Source organism: Symphalangus syndactylus, chromosome 15 (assembly GCF_028878055.3).
Source record: "Symphalangus syndactylus isolate Jambi chromosome 15, NHGRI_mSymSyn1-v2.1_pri, whole genome shotgun sequence".
Taxonomy (NCBI): domain Eukaryota; kingdom Metazoa; phylum Chordata; class Mammalia; order Primates; family Hylobatidae; genus Symphalangus; species Symphalangus syndactylus.
Window position 1 is genome coordinate 91,973,586 of NC_072437.2, and position 21,903 is coordinate 91,995,488.

The following is a 21,903-nucleotide window of genomic DNA, read 5'->3' on the forward strand; positions in this document are numbered from 1 at the left end:
AGTAGCATCTTTGTGTGTTGCTATAAAGAAATACCTGAGGCTGGGTAACTTATAAAGAAAAGTTTATTTAGCTGATGATTCTGCAGGCTGTACAAGAAGTGTAACACCAGCATCTGTTTCTGGTGAGGCCTCAGAAAGTTTCCACTCATGAAGGAAGGTGAAGGGGAGCTGTGTGTGCAGAGGTCACATGGAGAAACAGAGGAAACAAGTAGCGGGAGGTGCCGCCAGGCTCTTTTTAGCAGCCAGCTCTCACAGGAACTACTAGAGCAAAAACTCGCTCACCCAGAGAAGGCATTAGTCTATTCACGAGGGATCCACCCTTGTGATCCAAACAAATTCCGTTATGTCCCACCTCCAACATTGGGGATCACATTTCAACATGAGATTTGGAGGCAACCAGCATCCAAACTGTAGCAAGTAATGTTAACTACAGTGTACACATGGTTGTGCAGCAGATCTCCAGAATGTTGTCATCTTGCAGAAGTAAAACTCTGCACTCATTAAAGAACTCCCCATTTCCCTCTTCCTCTGACCCCTGGCAACCACCGTTCTACTGTCTGTCTGTATGAAATGGACTACTTTAGATGCCCCATATAAGTGGAATCATACAGTATTTGTCTTTTTGTGACTGGTTTATTTTGCTTAGCCTAATGTTATCCTCAAGGTTCATCCATGTTGTAGCTTGTGTCAGAATTTCCTTCCTTTAAAGGCTGAATAATATTCCATTGTATGTGTGTACCACATTTTGTTTATCCGTTCATGTATTGATGGACACTCAGGTTCTTCCACCTCTGCTACTGTGAATAATGCTTCTGTGAACATAGGTATGCAAACGTCTCTTCACATCCTTGCTTGCACTTCTTTACGGGTGTATACTCAAGTAGAGTTGCTGGGTCGTATGTTTAATTTTTGGGGGAACCACCACACAGTTTTCCACAGCAGTTGTACCATTATACATTCTCACCAACAGTGCACAGGGTTCTAATTTCTCCACATTCTTAACAACACTTTTTTGCGTTTTTGTTTTTTAAATAGTAGCATCCTAATGGGTATGAGAGGTGGTGGTGAGAGGGATTTCAGTCATTCTTAAAACTGTTAAAATGATTGAAATCATGGCAGATTTGTAAGAAGAGAAATGGTAGGTAAAACACTTGGGCTTTGGTCTGCCCCTGTGAGTGCTCAGGAGTGTCAGCTACTACTGTGAGGAAGGGGGTGCCCATGCATGAGGCAGAGGGAACAGAGCAGCTGTGCAGAAGCACAGAGTGTGAGGAAGTGGGAGAAGTGTGGGGCCTCAAGTAGGGCATTCTGGCTGGAGCACGAGGCAAGGGCAGAAATGAGGTGCGGCCAGTTAGAAAGGCTACTATTAAAATGTCAAAAAATAACAGATGTTGGCAATGCTCAGAGAAAAGGGAATGCTTACTTACTGTAAACATGGTGGGAATGTAAATTAGTTCAGCCACTGTGGAAAGGAGTTTGGAGATTTCTCAAAGAACTTAAAACAGAACTACCATTCCGTCCAGCAATTCCATTACTGAGTATAGACCCAAAAGAAGATGGATCATTTTACCAAAAAGACACATGCACTCATATGTTCATCACAACGCTGTTTGCAGTAGGAAAGACATGGAATCCACCTGAGTACTTATCAATGGTGGATTGGATAAAGAAAATATGGTACATCATGGGATACTACACAGCCATAATAAAGAATGAAGTCATGTCTTTTACAGCAACATGGATGCAGCTGGAGGCCATTATTGTAAGAGAATTAACACAGGAACAGAAAACCAAATACTGCCATGTTCTCACTTATAAGTGGGAGCGAAGCACTGGGAACACATAGACATAAAAATGGGAACGATAGACACTGGGGACTACTGGATGGGGAGAGAGGGAGGGGGCAAGGGCCGACAAACTGTCTCTTGGATACTATGTTAACTGCCTGGGTGTGGGATCATTCATCCCCCAAACTGCAGTGTCACTCAGGATACCCATGTAACAAACCTGCACATGCACCCTCTGAATCTAAGATAAAAGTTGACATTATTTTTTAAAAAACTGGGGAAGAAAAGAAATGAATTGTGGTGCACAGGGCCTTCTGTGTCATACTGAGGGGCTTACTAGATTTTATCTTGAAATGACGGGGAGCAGTAAAGAATTTAAATAGAAATGACGTAGTCACTTCCTTCTGTTAGATCATCTGGCAGCAGTGTGATGCATGGGTTCAGGGGTGGGAGGTGAATCTAAAGGCTATTGATGTAATTCAGGAGAGAAATGAGGGTTTGGGGCAAGATGGTGGTGGGTGTAGAAGGGACAAGACTTGGTGTTAAGTTAGCCATAGAGAGAGGGAGCTGTCACAATGACAGCATTTCTGGCTTCGCTTCATTTTGGATGGTGGGTGCTTTTCAACATGGGGATGCAGATTTGAGGTAAGGTGAAAAGGAATTATATTTCAGCTTGTACAGGATTTGAGAATCTTAACAGATATCAATATGGAGATGTTCAGTAGCTAATTAGATAACAAGTCTGGAGCTCAGGAAAGAGTTCATAAAGCAATAAATGAGCATTAATTCTGGATGCCACAGCAGATACAGCATTTTAAAATGTATATAGTTTGTGTGAAGGCTTTATTTTTTTGCCTTTGTGGAACCATTTTGCATATTATGGGAATGGGAACTGTTGACAGAATTTTAAGTGAACACAGAAGACCATGCTATGGATATTGAGCTTTAAGAGAAGCAATTTAATCCTTAGCTGAAAGCTGAAATCTGGGTTTTTCTCTCCTTTTTTGGTGGGGGATGGGGTACATGTTTATTGATTTATTCTTATTTTCTAAGAGAAATTCTTCTTGTTAAAACAGTTACACAGAATCTATGAAATTGTACTAATTTTAAATTCATAAGAAGTCATTCCCAGTGTCTGGGTGTAACCATTTAAGCAGTAAAATATTTTAGTCCATTTCATTAAGTAGATAAGAAATTATCGAGTGTTTCATGGCATGAAATAATTCATGAAGATTGCAGCCAAGGGAGTCCAGGGAACTATGTGATAAAAGCAGAGAACTAAAAGTTAGAAGACCATATTTTTGTTTCATCTGTTTCTGCCATGTACTAGCCATGGGATTTGGACGGATCACCTTTCTGATCCTCCGTTTAGTCAGCCGGAGAATGAAAACATTAACTTCCTGTTTACCTCCCAGGCTCACTTATTCATTGCACAGGTGTGTGCAGGAGGCATCACACAGGGCTAGGGCTGAAACATGGAACAGGCGGATTTCACAGTCTCATGGATTATAGCAAAGAGTACAGAAAGCGGCTGTGAAAGCAACGTATAAACTCTAAAGCACCACGAGAACTTTAGGGTTATTCTTAACTCTAATGAAGTTTTCTTCCTGGGAGGTTCAGGTTCTCTTCCTCATTTGAGTGATAAACCAGTAGAAAATGAAAATAAAAAGAAGTGGTAGGTATCTCTGTCAGAAAAGTTAAGGTGAGATGTGCCTTGCACACTCAGAGTAGGCAGCTATTTAATATTTGTTGCATGGATAAAGTAATGGTGTTAGGATTTGGAAATTCAGTGTAAGCAGATAATGATTCTTATCTTGCTTGTTGAATTTTCAGAAATGTTACATTTTAAGAAAAGTGGGAGTTATATCTAGCACTCAGAGGAATGTAGAAATGAGCCATGCAGAAAAATTTAACTCAGAATTCAAAATCTTGGTTTATAGAGAGTGCCTGAGTCAGCACTATATACCTAGATTTCAAAATATTAATTAGAAGAATTTAATGCCATTAGAAAGTGTTAGGCACAAATAAGATATCTAATGTTTCTGATTGTGAATGAGATAAAATCCCAGATTTAAAGGCCAACATGATAATTGAATTATCTTGGGGAATAAGTGAAAGTTTGGTTCCTGAGATTGTATTTACACTTAAAGCATGAAAAATGAGAACTTAAGTTGCAGTTAGTGGGAAGCAACTTGAGAGATAGGTCATAGCAATAAAGATTCTATACTATCTGGGATATTTTAAAATTCTACAACATTGAGTCAGTTTCAGATTTATATGAGTATCTCTAATAAACTTCAAAAGTTCTAAAGGCCTTGGACTGTGACACTTTATTTTCGTACTCGTTTGCACAAAATCCCACATGTTGACAGGAATAATCACTGGTGAGGATGTGTGAGGGCCGCTTCATCAGCTCCCTAACAGATGGCCTTCTCCATTCATTTTATTCCACAGGCAAACATGCTGAAGACATATTTGGTGAGTTGTTTAATGAGGCTAACAACTTCTACATCAGAGCAAATTCTCTTCAAGACAGAATTGATCGCCTTGCTGTCAAAGTCACCCAGCTGGATTCAACAGTGGAAGAGGGTAGGTAATTGCCTGAAAGCAGTGAGCTAGAAGTGATGTTGACACGATGGTAGTAATTAATTGCAGTGTAATTACTGCTTTTTCCTTGGGGTGGCATGCTGGTATTTCATCTTGTCTTTCCTAGAAGAATAGTGAGGGGGAAAAACCTACAACTTTGGGTTAATTCACGATGAAAAGATTCATATCTGGTCTACCTCATAACTCTATACTCTTTTTTAAAAAATTACAAATACAGTATTTGTTTTAAAGGCTTCTTTGAATACAGTCGGTGTTAGAAGCCCCAATTTAGGTTACTGACAGTTACTTTAAAAATAGTTTCTTACCTAAAAATTACAGAGCCACTCTAGAGATATGGTCCAACCGAGACAGTGTTACACATACCTTGTGTGACACAAGCACCTGGTGTTTTTAGGATTGATGCCTGTAAAATCCTGGTGATTCTGCTGATTTAAAAATTTTATTAACCTTCTCAGATATAGCATTTACCGAAGGCCTTTAGGCTGCAGGCTTTAAAATAATGTTAATATTGACAAGAATCGTATAGTTAACTGATAGTCATTTGATGATACACCCTGAAATTGTCAGTTTCAACAAAATTGAAACTATCAACGATCCCTTTTTTGAAATTTTACTTTCAGTATCTTGAATGAAAGACTGAGATTGAGCTGGAGAAAATGTGCTAAAAAAGTACAAAATATACCACTTCATATTTATTTTGAGAAAAATATTTAGGTTAAAATTTAGTTTTACCTTTAAATAATGGCAGTTAACAATTTCTCTTGTTGCTTTGAAAAGATCCTAGTGTCTGATTTTTGCGCTATATCTATAGAGTAGTATTGGTAAAAATAATGCTTTTATTTTTAAAAAAAAGTAGTTGTGGAATTCATCTCTCATCATTTAAAAAATATATGTTGGCCAGGCGCGGTGGCTCACGCCTGTAATCCTAGCACTTTGGGAGGCCGAGGTGGGCGGATCACGAGGTCAGGAGATCGAGACCATCCTGGCTAACACGGTGAAACCCCGTCTCTACTAAAAATACAAAAAATTAGCCAGGCGAGGTGGCAGGCACCTGTAGTCCCAGCTACTCGGGAGGCTGAGGCAGGAGAATGGCGTGAAGCCCGGGGGGCGGAGCCTGCAGTGAGCCGAGATCGCGCCATTGCACTCCAGCCTGGGCGACAGCGAGACTCGGTCTCAAAAAAAAAAAAAAAAAAAAAAAAAGTTATCTCATGTTCAGGTGTTTTTCAAAGGTCAGAATTTGATTACTGAATTACAAATATAACAAAAATGTAGAACATTGATTTTAATATCCGTTATAGAAGCATTCTTACTTTTCCAACAATAAGTATTAATTGGTCTGTTCAGGTAAGGAATTCTTAACATCTTAAACCAGTCATTCACGTTTTAAATTAGCTATTCATCTTTTTTCAACTTTTTGTTGGCTGTTGCCATTAGAATGCTTATGATAAATCTTACCCTGGAAAAGATTAATCTGTAAATTAAATTTTATGAGATTTTATAGTACATGTCATGTCTTTAAAATCCTTTTCCAAACAAGATTTTACCTTACTACTTTCCTTGCCATGGATGTTACAGTAGAAAAAATACTTGACTGACAGGAAGTCTGTATTCTATTTTGGTCTTGCCACTTTATTGCTGGAGATTTTGGAATCTTAACATTTCTGAAGCTCAGCTTCAGTGGTTGAATAAGTAGGTTAATAGCCTAGTCTGTCCACCTCAAAAAGTTTGATGAAAGTCAGATGAGTTGGCCAGGTGCGGTGGCTCACGCCTGTAATACCAGCACTTTGGGAGGCCAAGGCGGGCGGATCATGAGATCAGGAGATCAAGACCATCCTAGCTAACACGGTGAAACCCCGTCTCTACTAAAAATACAAAAAATTATCCGGGCATGGTGGCAGGCGCCTGTAGTCCCAGCTACTCGGGAGACTGAGGCAGGAGAATGGTGTGAACCCGGGAGGCGGAGCTTGCAGTAAGCAGAGATCGCGCCACTGCACTCCAGGCTGGGAAACAGAGCGAGACTCCGTCTCAAAAAAAAGAGAGAGAGTCAGATGAGTTAATAAGTGAAATGTAAAGTGCTGTACAAGCACAAGAAAGAACTTTACCCAGCCCCGATTTTCTGAATCCTTAGTGTAATTTTGTATCATCGATCAAGCTACTTAATTTTTAGGACTAGATGCATGTTGAAAAGCTTTGCCATCTTTCCTTAATGTTTGTTTCAGAAAAACTTAATGTGTTATTTCCATTTGTGTAATTTTTGCAGAAGTATTTCCCACATGCATTATATTTAAACTAATGTTGTTTGAATGGTGTTTTCCTTAGGATATTCAAATCTGTGTATTTACATGCCTGTTACATTCATAACTATATTCCTATGTGATTTCTGAGAAATGCTATTTAAATAAAGAATGTTACTCTAGTATTAGGTTCAGTGAAATAATTAGATTACTAAAAAAAAAAAAGCCATGATTTGACCTTATTTCATAGTGATAGCTATTATCTGTGAAAGGAAAGGAATGCACATGCTCTTAAGCATGGTTTTAAATGGACAATAAAAAATATTATTTGGTTGTTCTAGGAGGTGTTTTTAATTGTGAGCCAAATGGTACTTACTTCTAAACAGTTAAAAATATTTCTATATAACTCAACTTGGGGGATTTTCTCTGAATAGTCTCACTACAGGATATCAACATGAAAAAAGCTTTCAAAAGTTCCACAGTCCAAGACCAGCAGGTGGTTTCAAAGAACAGCATTCCTAATCCTGTTGCTGATATTTACAACCAGAGTGATAAGCCACCGCCTCTGAACATCCTGACACCGTACAGGTATAGTTTCATGCGTGCCAGAGCCTTTCCTTGAGATGAGGGGAGAGCTGGGCAGAGCTGGGAGCAAGCTTATGCATTGTGTGGGAATGTCCTTGATGGTTCATCTGGGTTAAAATGCAGAATTGCTTCAAACTTTGAAAATAATAATTGAATTATATACAATGAAACTACTCATATGGTAAATAATTATTAAAGTTACAGCATTTCAGCATATTGATACGTTTAACAGTAGAAATGTGAGCTCTGATTTTAGCTTTTAGATGTAGCTACCTTAAGTAGAAGTGAGTAAGTTGCATAACAGTATTGTGTGTGGTTATGTTGTTGTTTTTAGATTCAAAGTCAATTTGAAAGGAACTGCATAATTCATTTATAATGCAGCAAAATACCTGTCTCAGCACTGCAGAGACATTTGCTATTTAATTCAGAAAAAAACGTATTCTGCAGTGTTAGGAGTTTTGAAGAGTGAAAATATAGTCAACAAATTAACCTTCTGTTACTGGAAAATGGTAGGACTTGTTATCAGGACCAGACTTCCAAGAAAAACAATGGAAGATAAATAGTGCAAAAAAATAATATGAAGAGACTAACTAAAAATGCTCTTTCTAAACACCCCTCCTGCCTTCTCCCAGCTCAGCACTTTCTTCCCATACCTGCTGTCACCTCCTGTCCCATATCCCTCTTTCATACACTGTCTCTCCGTCCCTTGTGGTATGTCCTGTCCTCTCCCCACCTCTGTGCCCTCCTGTGGAGCTCATTCTTTGGCCTCTGACAAGCACAGGCTGTGGTGACTAGTGGTCCTCACAGCCCCAGGCCAGCTCTCTGGTGATTCTCCTGTGAGAACCTTCCAGGAGCCTGCGAGTTCTCCACTTCCGTTACTACCCTCCCAGCAGTCCTGCCCTCAGGGGCCCTTTGGCTCGTCTCAGGGAATGCATAGAATTTTTCTTGGTCCGAATTCCTGTCCTTTCTCAGGGTCCACAGGGAGATGTTTGGAGCCACCCTTTGTTGCAGCTGTGCTAGGAAAATGCAGTTCAAACTGCACCACTTTCTTTCTGCACAGACAGGGAGAGGCTCTCAGAAAAACAGGCCAAACTGATGGCAGAGGAGCGAGATGCCACAGCTTTTTATGGAAAAAGTAGACTTTTTTGGAGGTTTTAGCACACTTATTTAAACAAATTAAGGATATGTATGAATATAGCATTATAAGCCTAATATTTTAATTTATGGCTTTGCATTTGTTCAGTAGGCATTTTCCTGGGGCAGTTTCATTTTTACTTAGCACTGAAGCCTCAAACACAATGTAACATGTAGGCTTGCTCATGAAAACTTTCTACCTGCTGTTACTAAGAAACCTCACTGGAAATTCTGTTCTAAAGGAAAAAAATCAGATAACCCAATCAACCACTACATTGATTAATCTAGATCATGATAAAATATTTGTAGTGATTTATAGTTTTTAATTGCATGAAAACTGATTTGACTTTCACATATATATGTGTGTGTGTGTGTGTGTGTGTGTATTCAGTCTTATGGAAAATAAAGCATATCTTTGACCTTTTTTTTTTTTTTTTTTGAGATGGAGTCTCGCTCTGTTGCCCAGGTTAGAGTGCAGTGGCATGATCTCGGCTCACTGCAGCCTCCACCTCCCGGGTTCAAGCGATTCTCCTGCCTCAGCCTCCCGAGTATCTTTGACTTTTTAATAGTGTGTTTAAGGATAGTGGTGCCAGCCCAAATTTGCTTTTTCATTAATATAACAATGTTTGGGGTATATAACATATAAACTTTCACATTTGAACTTAAATATGGCACTGTAACAATATTGTCTTAATGTAAGAAGTACAAAGTGACTGAAAAAAAAATTTTTTTTTTTTGAGACGAAGTTTTGCTTCACTCTTGTTGTCCAGGCAGGAGTGCAATGGTGCAATCTCACCTCACTGCAACCTCTGCCTCCCGGGTTCAAGTGATTCTCCTGCCTCAGCCTCCCAAGTAGTTGGGATTACAGGCATGTGCCACCAAGCCTGCCTAATTTTTGTATTTTTAGTAGAGATGGGGTTTTACCATGTTGGTCAGGCTGATCTCAAACTCCTGACCTCAGGTGATCTACCTGCCTCAGCCTCCCAAAGTGCTGGGATCACAGGCATAAGCCACCGTGCCCAGCCTAAGTGACTGAAAAATTAAGTGTTTAGAAGCTATAGGAAACAACACATGCTGGAGAGGATGTGGAGAAATAGGAACGCTTGTACACTGTTGGTGGGAGTGTAAATTAGTTCAACCATTGTGGAAGACAGTGTGGTGATTCCTCAAGGATCTAGAACTAGAAATACCATTTGACCCAGCAATCCCATTACTGGGTATATACGCAAAGGATTATAAAGCATTCTACTATAAAGACACATGCAGTATTGCAGCACTATTCACAATAGCAAATACTTGGAACCAACCCAAATGCCCATCAGTGTTAGACTGGATAAAGAAAATGTGGCACATATATGGAATACTATGCAGCCATAAAAAAAGAATGAGGTCATGTCCTTTGCAGGGACATGGGTGAAGCTGGAAACCATCATTCTCAGCAGACTAACACAGGAACAGAAAAACACCACATGTTCTCACTCATAGTGGGAGTTGAACAGTGAGAACATATGGGCACAGGGAGGGGAACATCACACACCGGGCCTGTCGGGGGGTGAGGGACAAGGGGGAGGGATAGCATTAGGAGAAATACCTAATGTAGATGACGGGTTGATGGGTGCAGCAAACCACCATGGCACATATACCTGTGTAACAAACCTGCATGTTCTACACATGTATCCCAGAACTTAAAAGTATAATAATAAAAAAGAACATATCTGTTTATATTCTTGTCAAGGTTAACATTTGCTTACTTAAGTGAGTTCCTGCCTTCATTAGGGTACTGGCTCCATTTTTTAAAAAAGAAATGTACATCTATTATATGTCTTAAATTTTGCAGCTTTTTCTAGACCTCTACCTATATTCAAGGCCTTGGTATCTCAGGGAAACAAATTATCTTTCTCACAATAATGTTATTAATAAAATCTCTGTCATGCAGGTTGCCTATCAATTAGGAAACTAGGAGAAGAAAGGAAGGACATTAATAGTCAAAGGTTAAGGTATAGTGTGAGTTGCAATGGCTCTTTAGTGATTTTCAGACCTAGCGACTAGAATAGCCCCATAGGCACCCAGGCCTTGGTATTTGATGGTAAGACACTTAACAGGAGATGGCATAGCAGGGGCTTTAATGACAGACCTTTGTTTTCTTCTGAACAATTCAATTAGCTTTCTTTGACTGTTTGGGCATAAACTCTCCTATACTCATTTAACTGATTTTGCTTCCCCTGTGTTCCTTAATGACTCATTGAAATACTGATATGAAATAGTATAAAAAGTTCTGCCTCCTTTTGAAGGTAGTCTTCAAAAGCATTAATAGAAAACAGTGTTTACTTTGTATCATGATGGTTTTGATCATGACTATTGATTTATATGACAGCTTTGGACCTCTGCTAGCTGCAACATTGGTTTTATGATAAATGAGCTACTTATATGAAGACTTAAAATATTCTTTAGACCACAGTAATTGCCTGTGACAGTGCTTTAAAACGAAATGGCCACAGGTGAATAAAGTTTCTGTGTAGGTTACTTCCAGTTTGAAAATACATAGTTCATCACTGTTTTTCCTTACATTGATGCCCCATAAACATTTTGCTTCTTTCCTAATTGAACTTACAGATGTTGGGCAAACCTTATTGAGAAAAAGGGATAGAGTACTTACTAATTTTTATCCTAATGATATTGAAGCTCCAGTGTAGAGGTGAATGTGTTCTTACGAAGAATCCTTCCATCTCCATGTATAGCTCCATGTTGGAATAAGCAAAAAATTTCTTGAAGTAATTGAGGTATTATAAATTGCTGAATATGCGCCATGTTGTGATTTTTTTTTTCTGAGCAATTTTCTGTGCTCGATTCTAAATTTGCAAGAGTACTTTTAACCTACAACGGGTTATTCTACAACAGGTTGCTATTTATGTTTTCACATTTTTTCAAATAAGGAAACTTAAAGACTTAATATGTGTAGGAGAGTTTAAGTGCCCCATGTAGATATTATAATCTCATGAGTTCAAATCAAGTTAACGTTAACCTACATATACAAGTCTCTAACAATCTTTTCTTCCCTGACTTACAATACATTGATTTGTAGAGATGACAAGAAGGATGGGCTGAAGTTCTATACTGATCCTTCCTATTTCTTTGACCTCTGGAAAGAAAAAATGCTGCAGGACACAGAAGACAAAAGGAAAGAGAAAAGGCGTCAAAAGGTAAATAATTTCAGTATGGGAAATGTGCATATCAGTGTTTAAAGGAGATTCTTGTTTAGAAATAGTAAGTTATTTAAATGGTTGAGATATTGGATATGGTGCTGAAGTTTTTTTAGAGGTTGCATTTGTCACAAAAGATCCTGACAATTCAGTCTAACACAATAATACTGTTTTCAGTAAATACCGATTTGTTCTCCAGCACTTGCTTTGCTTTAACAAAAGTAGTTCCTAAACTTTGTTTTGTTACCATGTTTTAGTAACTCCTCTCCTATGTTCTCAAATTTTCGTAAAGCAGTCAGTATTCCATATCAGATACAATGATCATGCAGCAGAATGATGTGCTTTTGTCTTTTAACGTTTTTAATTGTTGGGTTGCCTTCTAGCTGTAATTAAAATCTTGGTGAGATGTTCACATGGGATTGAGAGGCATATATGATTTGCACGTTCAGGGGATAGGATTTACTGAAAATGAACCTCCCTTTAAGGGGTAGGGGTAGGAAGAGAATTGCAAGTCTGAAGGTTGAGAAATATCTGCATGCATTGCAAGCAGTCTTCAAAGGAGAAGCCCACTCTACTCAGGTTAAGGGATTTGTGTTTTGAAAATTGTTCGTTTTGGGCCCAGAAATTAGACTTAGGCCACTGAGAGGAATAATTCTCTAACGGCAAGTATTTGTTAATATTTTTATATGTCAGCTGTATTTAAAAATGACCATCCAGTTTGCTTGACAGATTAGAGCGCTTTATTTAGGAGAAATGCTTGGCATTTTGTGAGTTCATAGCCTTAGGGTTTTGAGGCATTGAGTTGTGTTGGCCCGGTAGGAGTGACAGTTTGGTTTGGAGGAGAATTTGAAAATCAAAAACAGCATTTAAGGGAGGGGAACATGAGAACAGTTTGCAGACTGTGCTGTTGTTAAGACACCACGGCTGCTTCCAGGAAAGAGGATGCAAAGGACTTGGTCATACACAGTCTTCTTGTGCTCATGGCTTTGGGAGATTTAATTGGGATATATCTTGGAAAAGTTGCTAGGTTTTGCAGAGTATTCAAGTGAAGAAAAAAGAAAGATACCAATCTTTTGAGTGGAAAAGGAACAAATATTTAAAAAGCATATTTACCTTAATCCTCATGCTTTTTTATAGTTACAGGGGAAAATGCTGGGGCTTACTTGCCTTTAAAATGTACCCGTTTTTTTAAAAGGCCTTCTAGGTTTCCTTTCTCAATGATGCTTTTGGCAAAACTGTTTAATTTTTTGCCACTCTTCTTGAAGGGGAAACAATTTTTATGTATGAATATTGTGTCTTTAAAATCACTTGTTATTTCCTGGGCTGTTTTGTCTCATTCTACCTTCCTCAAACACATAAAATTCTGATAAGAATTTCTTTCATTCACTTATATAATGACTTGATGTTGAATGCCTTCTAAATGCTGGATAAACAGTGGCGAAAAAAACAGGATTACCACCCTCATGGAGAGGACAGTATAGTGAGGGACACAGGCCTTAAATAGTCATGCAGCCCTCGGAAATGCAGAAAGAGGGAGAGAAGTTTCAAAATGTTCATATAGGTCCGCTTCATATGGAAGTAGAAAATGAGGCAAGATATTCTTTATTTCCCAGGATTTCAGAAACCCAAATCACGCTCAATTTGCAGTTGACAAATCTGAAGGAAAAATTAGTTTAGAAAATTTGGGGATTAAAAAACCCACGTTTTTGAACTTTGTTTCCTTTAGTTTGATGCTTTAAAAACACTAAAAACTTAATTACACAAATAAATAAGAAGTTTTAAATATGTAGTTACACTATTGGTAAGTGTAGTGAAGGAAAAATACAGAGCACTCTGAGTGAGATGACCTGGTGTGTGACAGTGTACCTGCAGTGAGGGGTCAAGGAAGACCTCTCTAAGGAGGTGTCATGCAGGCTGGGTTCCAAGAGAGGGTAGCAGAAGTTAGCTCAACTGTGGGAGGGTGCTACGGGGAGGCCGGAGAGGTTGGGGGCAGATGAGGTGGTGTGCTTCCGAATTGAGGAGGCTTCTAGGTAGCAGTGTCTAGGATCATGCTGGGGGAGGAACCAGTTTGGCAGCTTCTAAGGATTTTAATGTAGGCCAGTGTAGCTGGATCCTGGATTCATCACTGTTCATATTCTTTCATGTTTGGTTCGCATGTGCTTGTGTGTCCTGTGTGCATGTTGATAGGTAGATTTGGAGGCTGAACCATGGTGAAGAAAGTTGCAAATATCATAACACTTCATCCCTGAATTTGTCAGCATGCATCTTTTAAAAAGTAAGGGGAATAGTTATTCATTATTTTTAACACGATGGTTCTTAATCAGGATGCATATTGGAATCACATTGAAATCTTCCTCCCCCACTTTTTTCCTTTGGTTTTTCAAAGTACACACCCAATACATGCTGGTTGTAAAATGCTCAAATAGCACTCCCTTCCCTGGGAGTACCTAGCCACGGTTAACAGCTTGGTGTGCATCTTTTAAGACCTTTTAGCATTCATAAATACGTGCATAAACATTTTACAAAGTATTTGTGTATACATAGTTGTACTACATATGACTTACGTACACACACTGACATTATTAAAAATGTACTTCATTCTTTTTAATAGTTGTGTAGTCTGAAACATAAATGCTTCATAAATTACCCATTACTGTTGCTCTTACAGTACTGCAGTGGTTATCCCTCTACTTAGGTGCAGATAATTCTTCAGGATAAATTTGTAGAAGTTGAATTGCTCTTATTGAAGAGAATGTGAATTTTAAATTTTGAAAGATAGAATTATATTGCCCCTAATCTTTAAAAGACTGAAGAACTAGTTTATATTCTTACCAGGTCTTCTCCAGTCCTGGATATTACTTTCTTTTTGATGAAAGATTGAATGTGTTACATCTTCTCATATGCTTATTAACCATTTCTTTATCTTCTGTGAATTTCATGTTCACATCCTCTGTGGATCCATGACTAAAGCCTCCTGGATGCCTCTGAAAACGGTCCAGTTTTCTGTCTTCACCACACCCTTGGGCCACCTGCTGTTCTTTCACCCTATACCCACTTAGTAGCTTTCTCACTTGTGTCCCTATCTTCCCTCTTTTAATTTGTTTTGTGTAACACAGAGAGATCTTCTCCAATGCCTTCTCAGCATGTCAGCCTTCCCTTCTCGTTCTTTAATGGATTCGCATTGCTGTTGGGATAAAGGCCTCCAAGGTCTTCCTGCCTTTCAGATCTTGGACCATTCACCCCAATGTACCATTTACCTTCTTTTATTTTTCTGAGTGCAGTGCTATCCTCCTCCCCAGAGCCCTCGCACAGTCTGTCCTCTCCTCTTGGCATGCACCTGACCCATACTCCTCTGCAGAATTGATGCCACTTTCAATACACTTTCAATACTCTCAGTCATTCCAGGATGCCTCCCTGACTTCCAGACTAGACACACACACACACACACACACGTATATATTTAAACATAAAAATATATTTGTAAAAATAAATACATTTATTTTTATAATACATTTATAATAGTACATTTATTTGTGTCCTCTTGGGGACTGCAGGCTGCATGAGAGCAGATGCCATGTCTGTGTGTGTGTGTGTTTGTTTATTTGCCATTTGTGTTGTCACTGCCTGGCGCAGTACCTCGGGCATAGCACTAGAAGTTCATGCTTGCTGCCTGGCTGTGGATTTGATCATTTAGCCAGCATGTATTGAGTGTGTATTCTGTGTAAAAACAGTATGTTGAGATACCATAAGACAAGAGAGAAACATAGGAAATAAAGACACATGATTCTCATCCTTAAAGATCATAAAATTTTATGAAGGAGGCAGGAAAAACTTACAGGCACACATAGGAATAACTTCTCACCTTTCAAGAAGCACCTGTTTAAGAACTAAGTATTTGTTGAGTGAAACATTTTCTGGCCAGGTAGGGCTAGAGGAAGAATGGTGCTTTTTATGAGCAGGTAAGTTTTTATCTTGCTTAATTTTGTGTTAAACTATTTACAGGATTCACTTATTCTGTAATCTTTTAGAAATTGGGAACAGAATGTTTTGAATTATTTTCTTTGAAAGATAATTGTATGTTAAGAAGTCAGTCAAAATTGTGTGGTGGCGGGAAATAATTTCTCTTTATGATGTTTCCAGGTCGTTCACCCGTATAATATAGATCTGAAAGACCTTGCTTAGGTTTAAAACAAGTTACAAGCATATTCAAGTGACAGTTTTTTTACTTTAATGAAAACGATGGTAAGCAGCTCTTAACAGTTGTAGCAGGGTAACTTTTTGTTGATTCTGTTTTGTTGGTTCTGTTGGGTAAGAGGAGTACACTGCTTTAGAGTTTCTGTAACATTAGGGTAATCGAAATGCGAATGTGTCTTGTCTGTTCATCAGGCATGGGCCTTGTGCATTATAACTGCATTTAACCAGCTGTTTTCCTTTCCCTTCTGTCTTGGCATGCTCTCTTTCCTTTCCTGGACATCAGGAGCAAAAGCGTATAGATGGCACCACCCGTGAGGTGAAAAAGGTTAGAAAAGCCAGAAACAGGCGCCAGGAGTGGAATATGATGGCATATGACAAAGAGCTTAGACCCGACAACAGGTTGTCTCAGAGTGTGTACCACGGAGCGTCTTCCGAGGGATCCCTGTCCCCAGATACTAGGTGTGTGTGTGTCACTGCTCCCTCAGCCCCAATGCTTGGGCCACTGGGTACTACCTGGTTTTATTATCATTTGAAATGCACCAATAGCTTCAGGGTTTATATGGCCCTCGATGTCTTAAGATTTTCCTTAAAAATTGTTTATCTGTATTTTGATTTTGAAATAATACTTGAAGACAGTGTTATTTTACATTGGGTTCCTTTGATTTTAGAAAATCTCTCTGACTTAAAATGTATTGTTGAGTTCATCTAGATGTAGTGTTGTAACACTGATTCTGAATTTGGGGTATTTGCTTATGACTTAAGTTTTTACTTTAATAATCATTTAATCCTTTCTCTTAGCATGGAATGTTGAATTTCCTTTGCCACTTGGTATCTAAAAATGATTGGTAGGTGGTAAAGTAACTAAGGAGTACCTTCATTGTTCCCTTTAGTAACCCTTTGAAAAAATGATGAACAAAAGAGAGATTTACTTCTTATTTCAGATAACTTATATATTATAATTTCAGGAGAAGAATTCTATTGGCGTTTACTTAAAAATTTATTAGCAGTTAAGTAAAAATATTTCTTGCAGGCGTGAATGATGTGGTCATTAAGTCACACGTGTCACCAAAGGCATTCATTGAACAACAGGAAATGACTAGTCAATTTTAACTAAGTTTGATTCAGTTTTCTGTTTCTGCTTTTGTAAAGTTGTAGTCTTTCATTTGCATAAACTCTCATCGGCATTTAAAAATTTGAATAGAGAATTCTTACGGTATGTGATCAAGAATGTTTCAAAACAGCAGTAACCTGGACTTTGGGTTATATCTGTGTCCTTTTTTTCTACCTTTGTACAACTCAGTGTTTAGCCCAAACTCTTAACGTATTACGTGCCTTCAGTGTTCCCACCCCAGAAGGTCTGTAAGTCACTGGGAGGATGTGAGGCAAGTTCTGGTAATTTTTCTGTACAAACTTTCATTTGTTAAATATCAGAGAATTATTGGAGCTTTAACTGAGTTTTAGTCTCATTTGAATTTTAGTGTGAGTTTATTTCTATAGAAAGTAGAAATTATAACACAGTTCTGCTCATAGTTCTTTGGGTGGGGAGGAATGTATGAACATAATAGCTCCCATGATGTCAATCTGCTTTTTTGTTTTTTTCTAAATAATTTAGCTATGATTGTTTACTCGTGCAAAACGTATACTTTGTTTTTATCCTATATAGACTTTTCAAAAATAGGTGCAGATGGGAAAATGATGGATTTTTAAAAATCAGTTGAATGATAGTCCTTCTAGCATCTAAGATTATTCCATGTTGGGTATAAAATGGATGGTTATTCAGATATAGTCTGCCTTTGTATTTATGTTGCTTACATACATCTGCATTTCTCTTAATTTTCAAAAAATAAGTCTGATTGTTGCATTTCTTCAGAATTCCTTTTGTTGTCTCCTACTATTTCCCATGGCTTCTTACTATTTGCATACATTATTTACTATCAGATAAATAGATTATAACTCATCATTGTATTGGATGATAACCCTTAATTTAGAAATTTTTATTTTTTTTACTACAGTGTGTCACTTTTTTATTATAAAATAAGACATGCTTATTATATCTGGAAGTTACAGGAAAAAATTAAAATGAAGTATGATCTGTAGTCTCACCATCCAGAGAAACCGTTGTATGCATTTTAGTGTATTTCTCTTTAGTCTTTTTCTATACATGTGTTTCTTTTTTCTTTTAGAAAATTGGAGTCATGCCATGTTTTCTTTCTTTTGACTTTTAGAAATTATATCGCATGTTTTAGGTATTATTTAGAAACATGATTTTTAATGATTGTATCCGCTTATCTGAGTGTATCCAAGATACTGAGGGAAGTTTAAATACCAGGTTTCGTGGTGTGTGTATATGCTGTTATATAAGTAATAATACTGTAACCCATCTTACATTTTTGCTCTCTCTCTAGATTGTTAGGAACGGCTTGTTCTTGAGCATGAATTTAAGATGAGCGCTGGGAAGTGCTTGCCTGCTGTATGACCAGCTCTCTGTCACTGCCACTCAGGGAGTTGCACACCTCCATGCCCGATTGTCCTTTTTTCTCATCCAGTTCTGGGCCCTGGTGCAGATCTCTGGCTGCCCGCCTGTCTACCCAAAAAACCCTGGGGGATTTATTGGCCTCTCACACTGAGTCTCTGCTGCTGTGCCTACTTCCTCCTGTGTGGTGTCGTCTCTGGCCCTCCCGGCCCTTCTCCTCTCCTGTCAGTGTTGTCTCCGGCCCTCCCAGCCCTCTTCCTCCTCATCCCGTGTCGGTGTCATCTCTGGCCCTTCTGGCCCTCCTCCTCCCATCGTCCTCGGCCCTCCCAGTGCTCTTCCTCCCGTGTCAGTGTCGCCTCTGGCCCTCCCAGTCCTCTTTTCTGTAATAGGTGATCACTGACCATCATGAGGCCTCGGGATCTCCACTCACCTCCACCTTGGCCGTGCGTCTGCAGCTGGTTTCTGCCTCCCCACTGGGAGTGGGGCTCATCTCCAGCAGCTGCCTGCTCCTCCCTCCTCCTCCTGCCTGCTGGCACATCCCTTTTCTGTGGTCCTTCCCTCTTCAACTGACCAGTCTCCTCTTCCCCCAGCCCCCGTCCTCCTGATGGGCACCCTTCATCAGGGTTCTGCCCTGTAGAAATCTCTGGCTTCTACTTCAGATATTTATTATGTCGTCCTTCACTTCTGCCTCCATCTGGTTAGCCCCTTTTCCTTGCTTCCTTTCTACCCTGTGTTGCAAGGCTCCTTGACAGGGATAGCCCGCCAGTTATGCCTCAGTATTTATAGTTTCCTGCCCTCATCTCATCAGAAAGCTGTCCATATTTGGCTGGAGAACTCTGTTTCCTTTAAAAGGTTGCACTGTAAGCCAGTGACTCGTAGTCATGCACGGAGTCAAGCACACATCATCAGTGTCTCCAAGGGTTATAGGTGTTTACATTTTTAAAATACTCTAAATCTAAATACAGGTCAGGTCCTTCCCCCATTAAATATATTTTTAAGTCATTTGCTAGCAGCTCACCTAGTTCAAAAGACATAATCAGAAGTGCACCATAATCCAGAATTCATACTGCAATTAGGGAAGAAAATAATGAGTAGTTATTAATTGTTACACTTCAATTAAGGAAGGAAAAAGGAAAAGAAGCTGTCTCTTCTCATTTAGAAGGCTTTTCTGTGCCACGCGGTGCCCCAGTTAAGAAAAGCTACCCACTGGAATCCCAAAGATGGAAATGCAGCATGCGTCTTCCCTGCTCCCTCAGCACCCCCAATGTGTGTTTGGTATTTCCTTCAGAGAGAGAAACACAAGCTGAACCCTAACAGAAACCAGCAAGTAAATGTGAGAAAAGTCAGAACAAGAAAAGAAGAATGGGAGAGAAGGAAAATGGGCATTGAGTTTATGAGTGATGCAAAGAAACTGGAGCAGGCAGGGAGCGCCAAAGAGGACAGAGTGCCCAGCGGGTTTGTTGTTCTGCTTTCTTTGGGTTCCCAGACTCAGGCTGCCCCTGCTTCCGCCGCCATGAGAGGATGTACAGCCCCTCCTGGCCACATGTCCCGTAACCTGAGCCAGGAGCGTGTGACTGTCTTACTAACGCCCACGGCGCTGCCGGGCTGCCGCACTTGGGTCCTTCCTCTCCTCCTGAGGGCTTAACAGGAATCCCGTCCCTGCACCCCATGTCTCACTCAGCTCTGCTCCACTAATCCAAGATCTCTTCCCTTTTGGAGTTTCACACCCAGTGTGTGTGCAAAGAAAACTATGGAAAGAAGGCCTTTCCATAGTGTACTGCATTGCTTTCTTCCCTTTTTGTTAAATACATTTCTTCTGTTTAAGAAAAATATGATTCACTCTACTGCATTCTCGATTTCTTTTCCTGTTCTTACTGTTAATATTTATCCAGTTCACCTGCCATTTTATATTTTCTAATTATATGCTGTCAGTTTCATTGCCACTGAAATCTTCTGTCTTATATCCTGTTTCTAAATGGAATGGTTTCTCTCGTAGCCTTCTTTCTTAGAGAAAACATATGCTGAAATACTGTGAAAAGGAGGCTCTGCTGTTTCCTGCTTGCCGGTCTGTCTGACTTATTCACTTCAAAGCTGTGAATCTGAATCCATGTAACACTGGGGCTTGCTGCCGACTTATAATAATTATGTTGTTGCTTGGAATCTCACAGGGCTAGACCTAGTTGATAGTAAAGCAAATTAATATCTGATTTTTGTGTATTAGCAATGTTATTATTCAAATACATCCATGTGCCTGTTAGCCGACAATTTTTAACTTAATTTAAATTTCCCCCACCTCTTGTTTTCAAATGCCAGGTCACATGCGTCGGACGTTACGGATTACTCTTACCCGGCTACTCCCAACCATTCTCTGCACCCCCAGCCGGTGACCCCTTCCTACGCAGCTGGTGACGTGCCACCACACGGGCCTGCAAGCCAGGCTGCGGAGCATGAGTACCGGCCCCCATCTGCCTCGGCGAGGCACATGGCCCTCAACAGACCTCAGCAGCCGCCACCCCCGCCTCCCCCTCAGGCCCCAGAGGGGTCCCAGGCCTCTGCACCGATGGCTCCAGCAGACTACGGGTAACTCAGCGTGCCTTGTACCCTAATCCCTACTGGCCTTGCATTTGAATCTTGCTCTATGTGATAGGAGAATTTTAACTCTGGTGTTTTAGAGGCCAGGATAGAGTCAAGGATGACTGGATGTAGATACTAGCAACTCTAGCATTCTGTGTGAAATAAAGCAGGTGCAGCATAAGCTCAGACTTAGAGTTGAGTCTCAAGCCACACTGCATGCATGTGTGTTCCCTCACACACACTCTGGGTGTTTGAATGGCTCTTTAAGCCAAGGCATTGATAAAGGGTATTAAGTGCTGATTTTGTGAACCTGTCCCAAACCCTCAAGTTTCTGGACATATCCTGGGTGGACCACAGAAAGTTGTTATCACAGACGAGAAGACCACACCATGCAGCTCCTGTGCCTCATTTCTCAGACTTGACCAAAATCTGCTTTCGTGACCTCTGACCACCCAGACATCATTCTGCCCCAGGCCCTCCTGTTTCCTGAGAAGTAGAATTCAGAGACCATCATGTTCAGGCGTTTATCAATTTAGGCACCCACCTCTCTTTTTTTTGGCATTACCCTAGTCTTTAAAGACTTCATTCCTCAGAGTTGGTGCCCAGGAAAGTTACCGTGTGTTGGTGTCCACTGCTGACACGTGTCTGTGCACCGCTGTCTGAATGACAGTCCTGCTCTCAGAAGTGCTCTCCCTGGCCACGCATGCCAAGTCAGGATCCCCAGAGTGGCTTGAGGCTGTGTCAGGCCAAGAGAGGGCCCATGGTCCAGTTAGTTTGGAAGACCCTTGACTGAATAGAATTCAGCAGATTTCTTGGCTGTGTGACTTTTCGAAGCTTTTGATACACACCTGGGCACTGCAGGCATGGGGCATTTCCATGGAGGTGGGCTAGAGAATGTAGAAAGCTCCCAATCTGGTTGACCTTAGGACCCTTAAAAGACAAGTTTGTGAGCTACCGCCTTGAGATCCCAGTGTGAAGCTGCCGTCCTGGCCTCTGCAGTCAGCTGCTTTATTCTGCCTTTCTTCAGGAAGTGCTGCACTTTTAGAGTGGTCCTCCTTTTGGCACATTTCAGTAGCAGGTCTTGACTTCTGTCATAATGAATAATGTCAAACTGTGAA

The 21,903-nt window shown here is 40.0% G+C and overlaps 1 protein-coding gene across 5 annotated transcripts in view; it reads left to right on the top strand.

The window, feature by feature from the left end:
• The window catches only part of WASF3 (WASP family member 3), a 132,448-nt gene that overhangs the window by 104,078 nt on the left and 6,467 nt on the right, over nucleotides 1-21,903 (top strand). For 4 of the 5 annotated variants that reach the window (XM_055244250.2, XM_063618858.1, XM_063618857.1 and 1 more), the window contains 5 exons: nucleotides 4,239-4,373; nucleotides 7,060-7,213; nucleotides 11,427-11,544; nucleotides 16,022-16,197; nucleotides 20,525-20,791. In XM_055244250.2, coding sequence (XP_055100225.1) covers nucleotides 4,239-4,373; nucleotides 7,060-7,213; nucleotides 11,427-11,544; nucleotides 16,022-16,197; nucleotides 20,525-20,791 — 850 coding nt within the window. Of the gene's footprint in view, nucleotides 1-4,238; nucleotides 4,374-7,059; nucleotides 7,214-11,426; nucleotides 11,545-16,021; nucleotides 16,198-19,499; nucleotides 19,667-20,524; nucleotides 20,792-21,903 lie in introns of all 5 variants that reach the window. The other variant, XM_055244252.2, reaches the window with a different exon arrangement.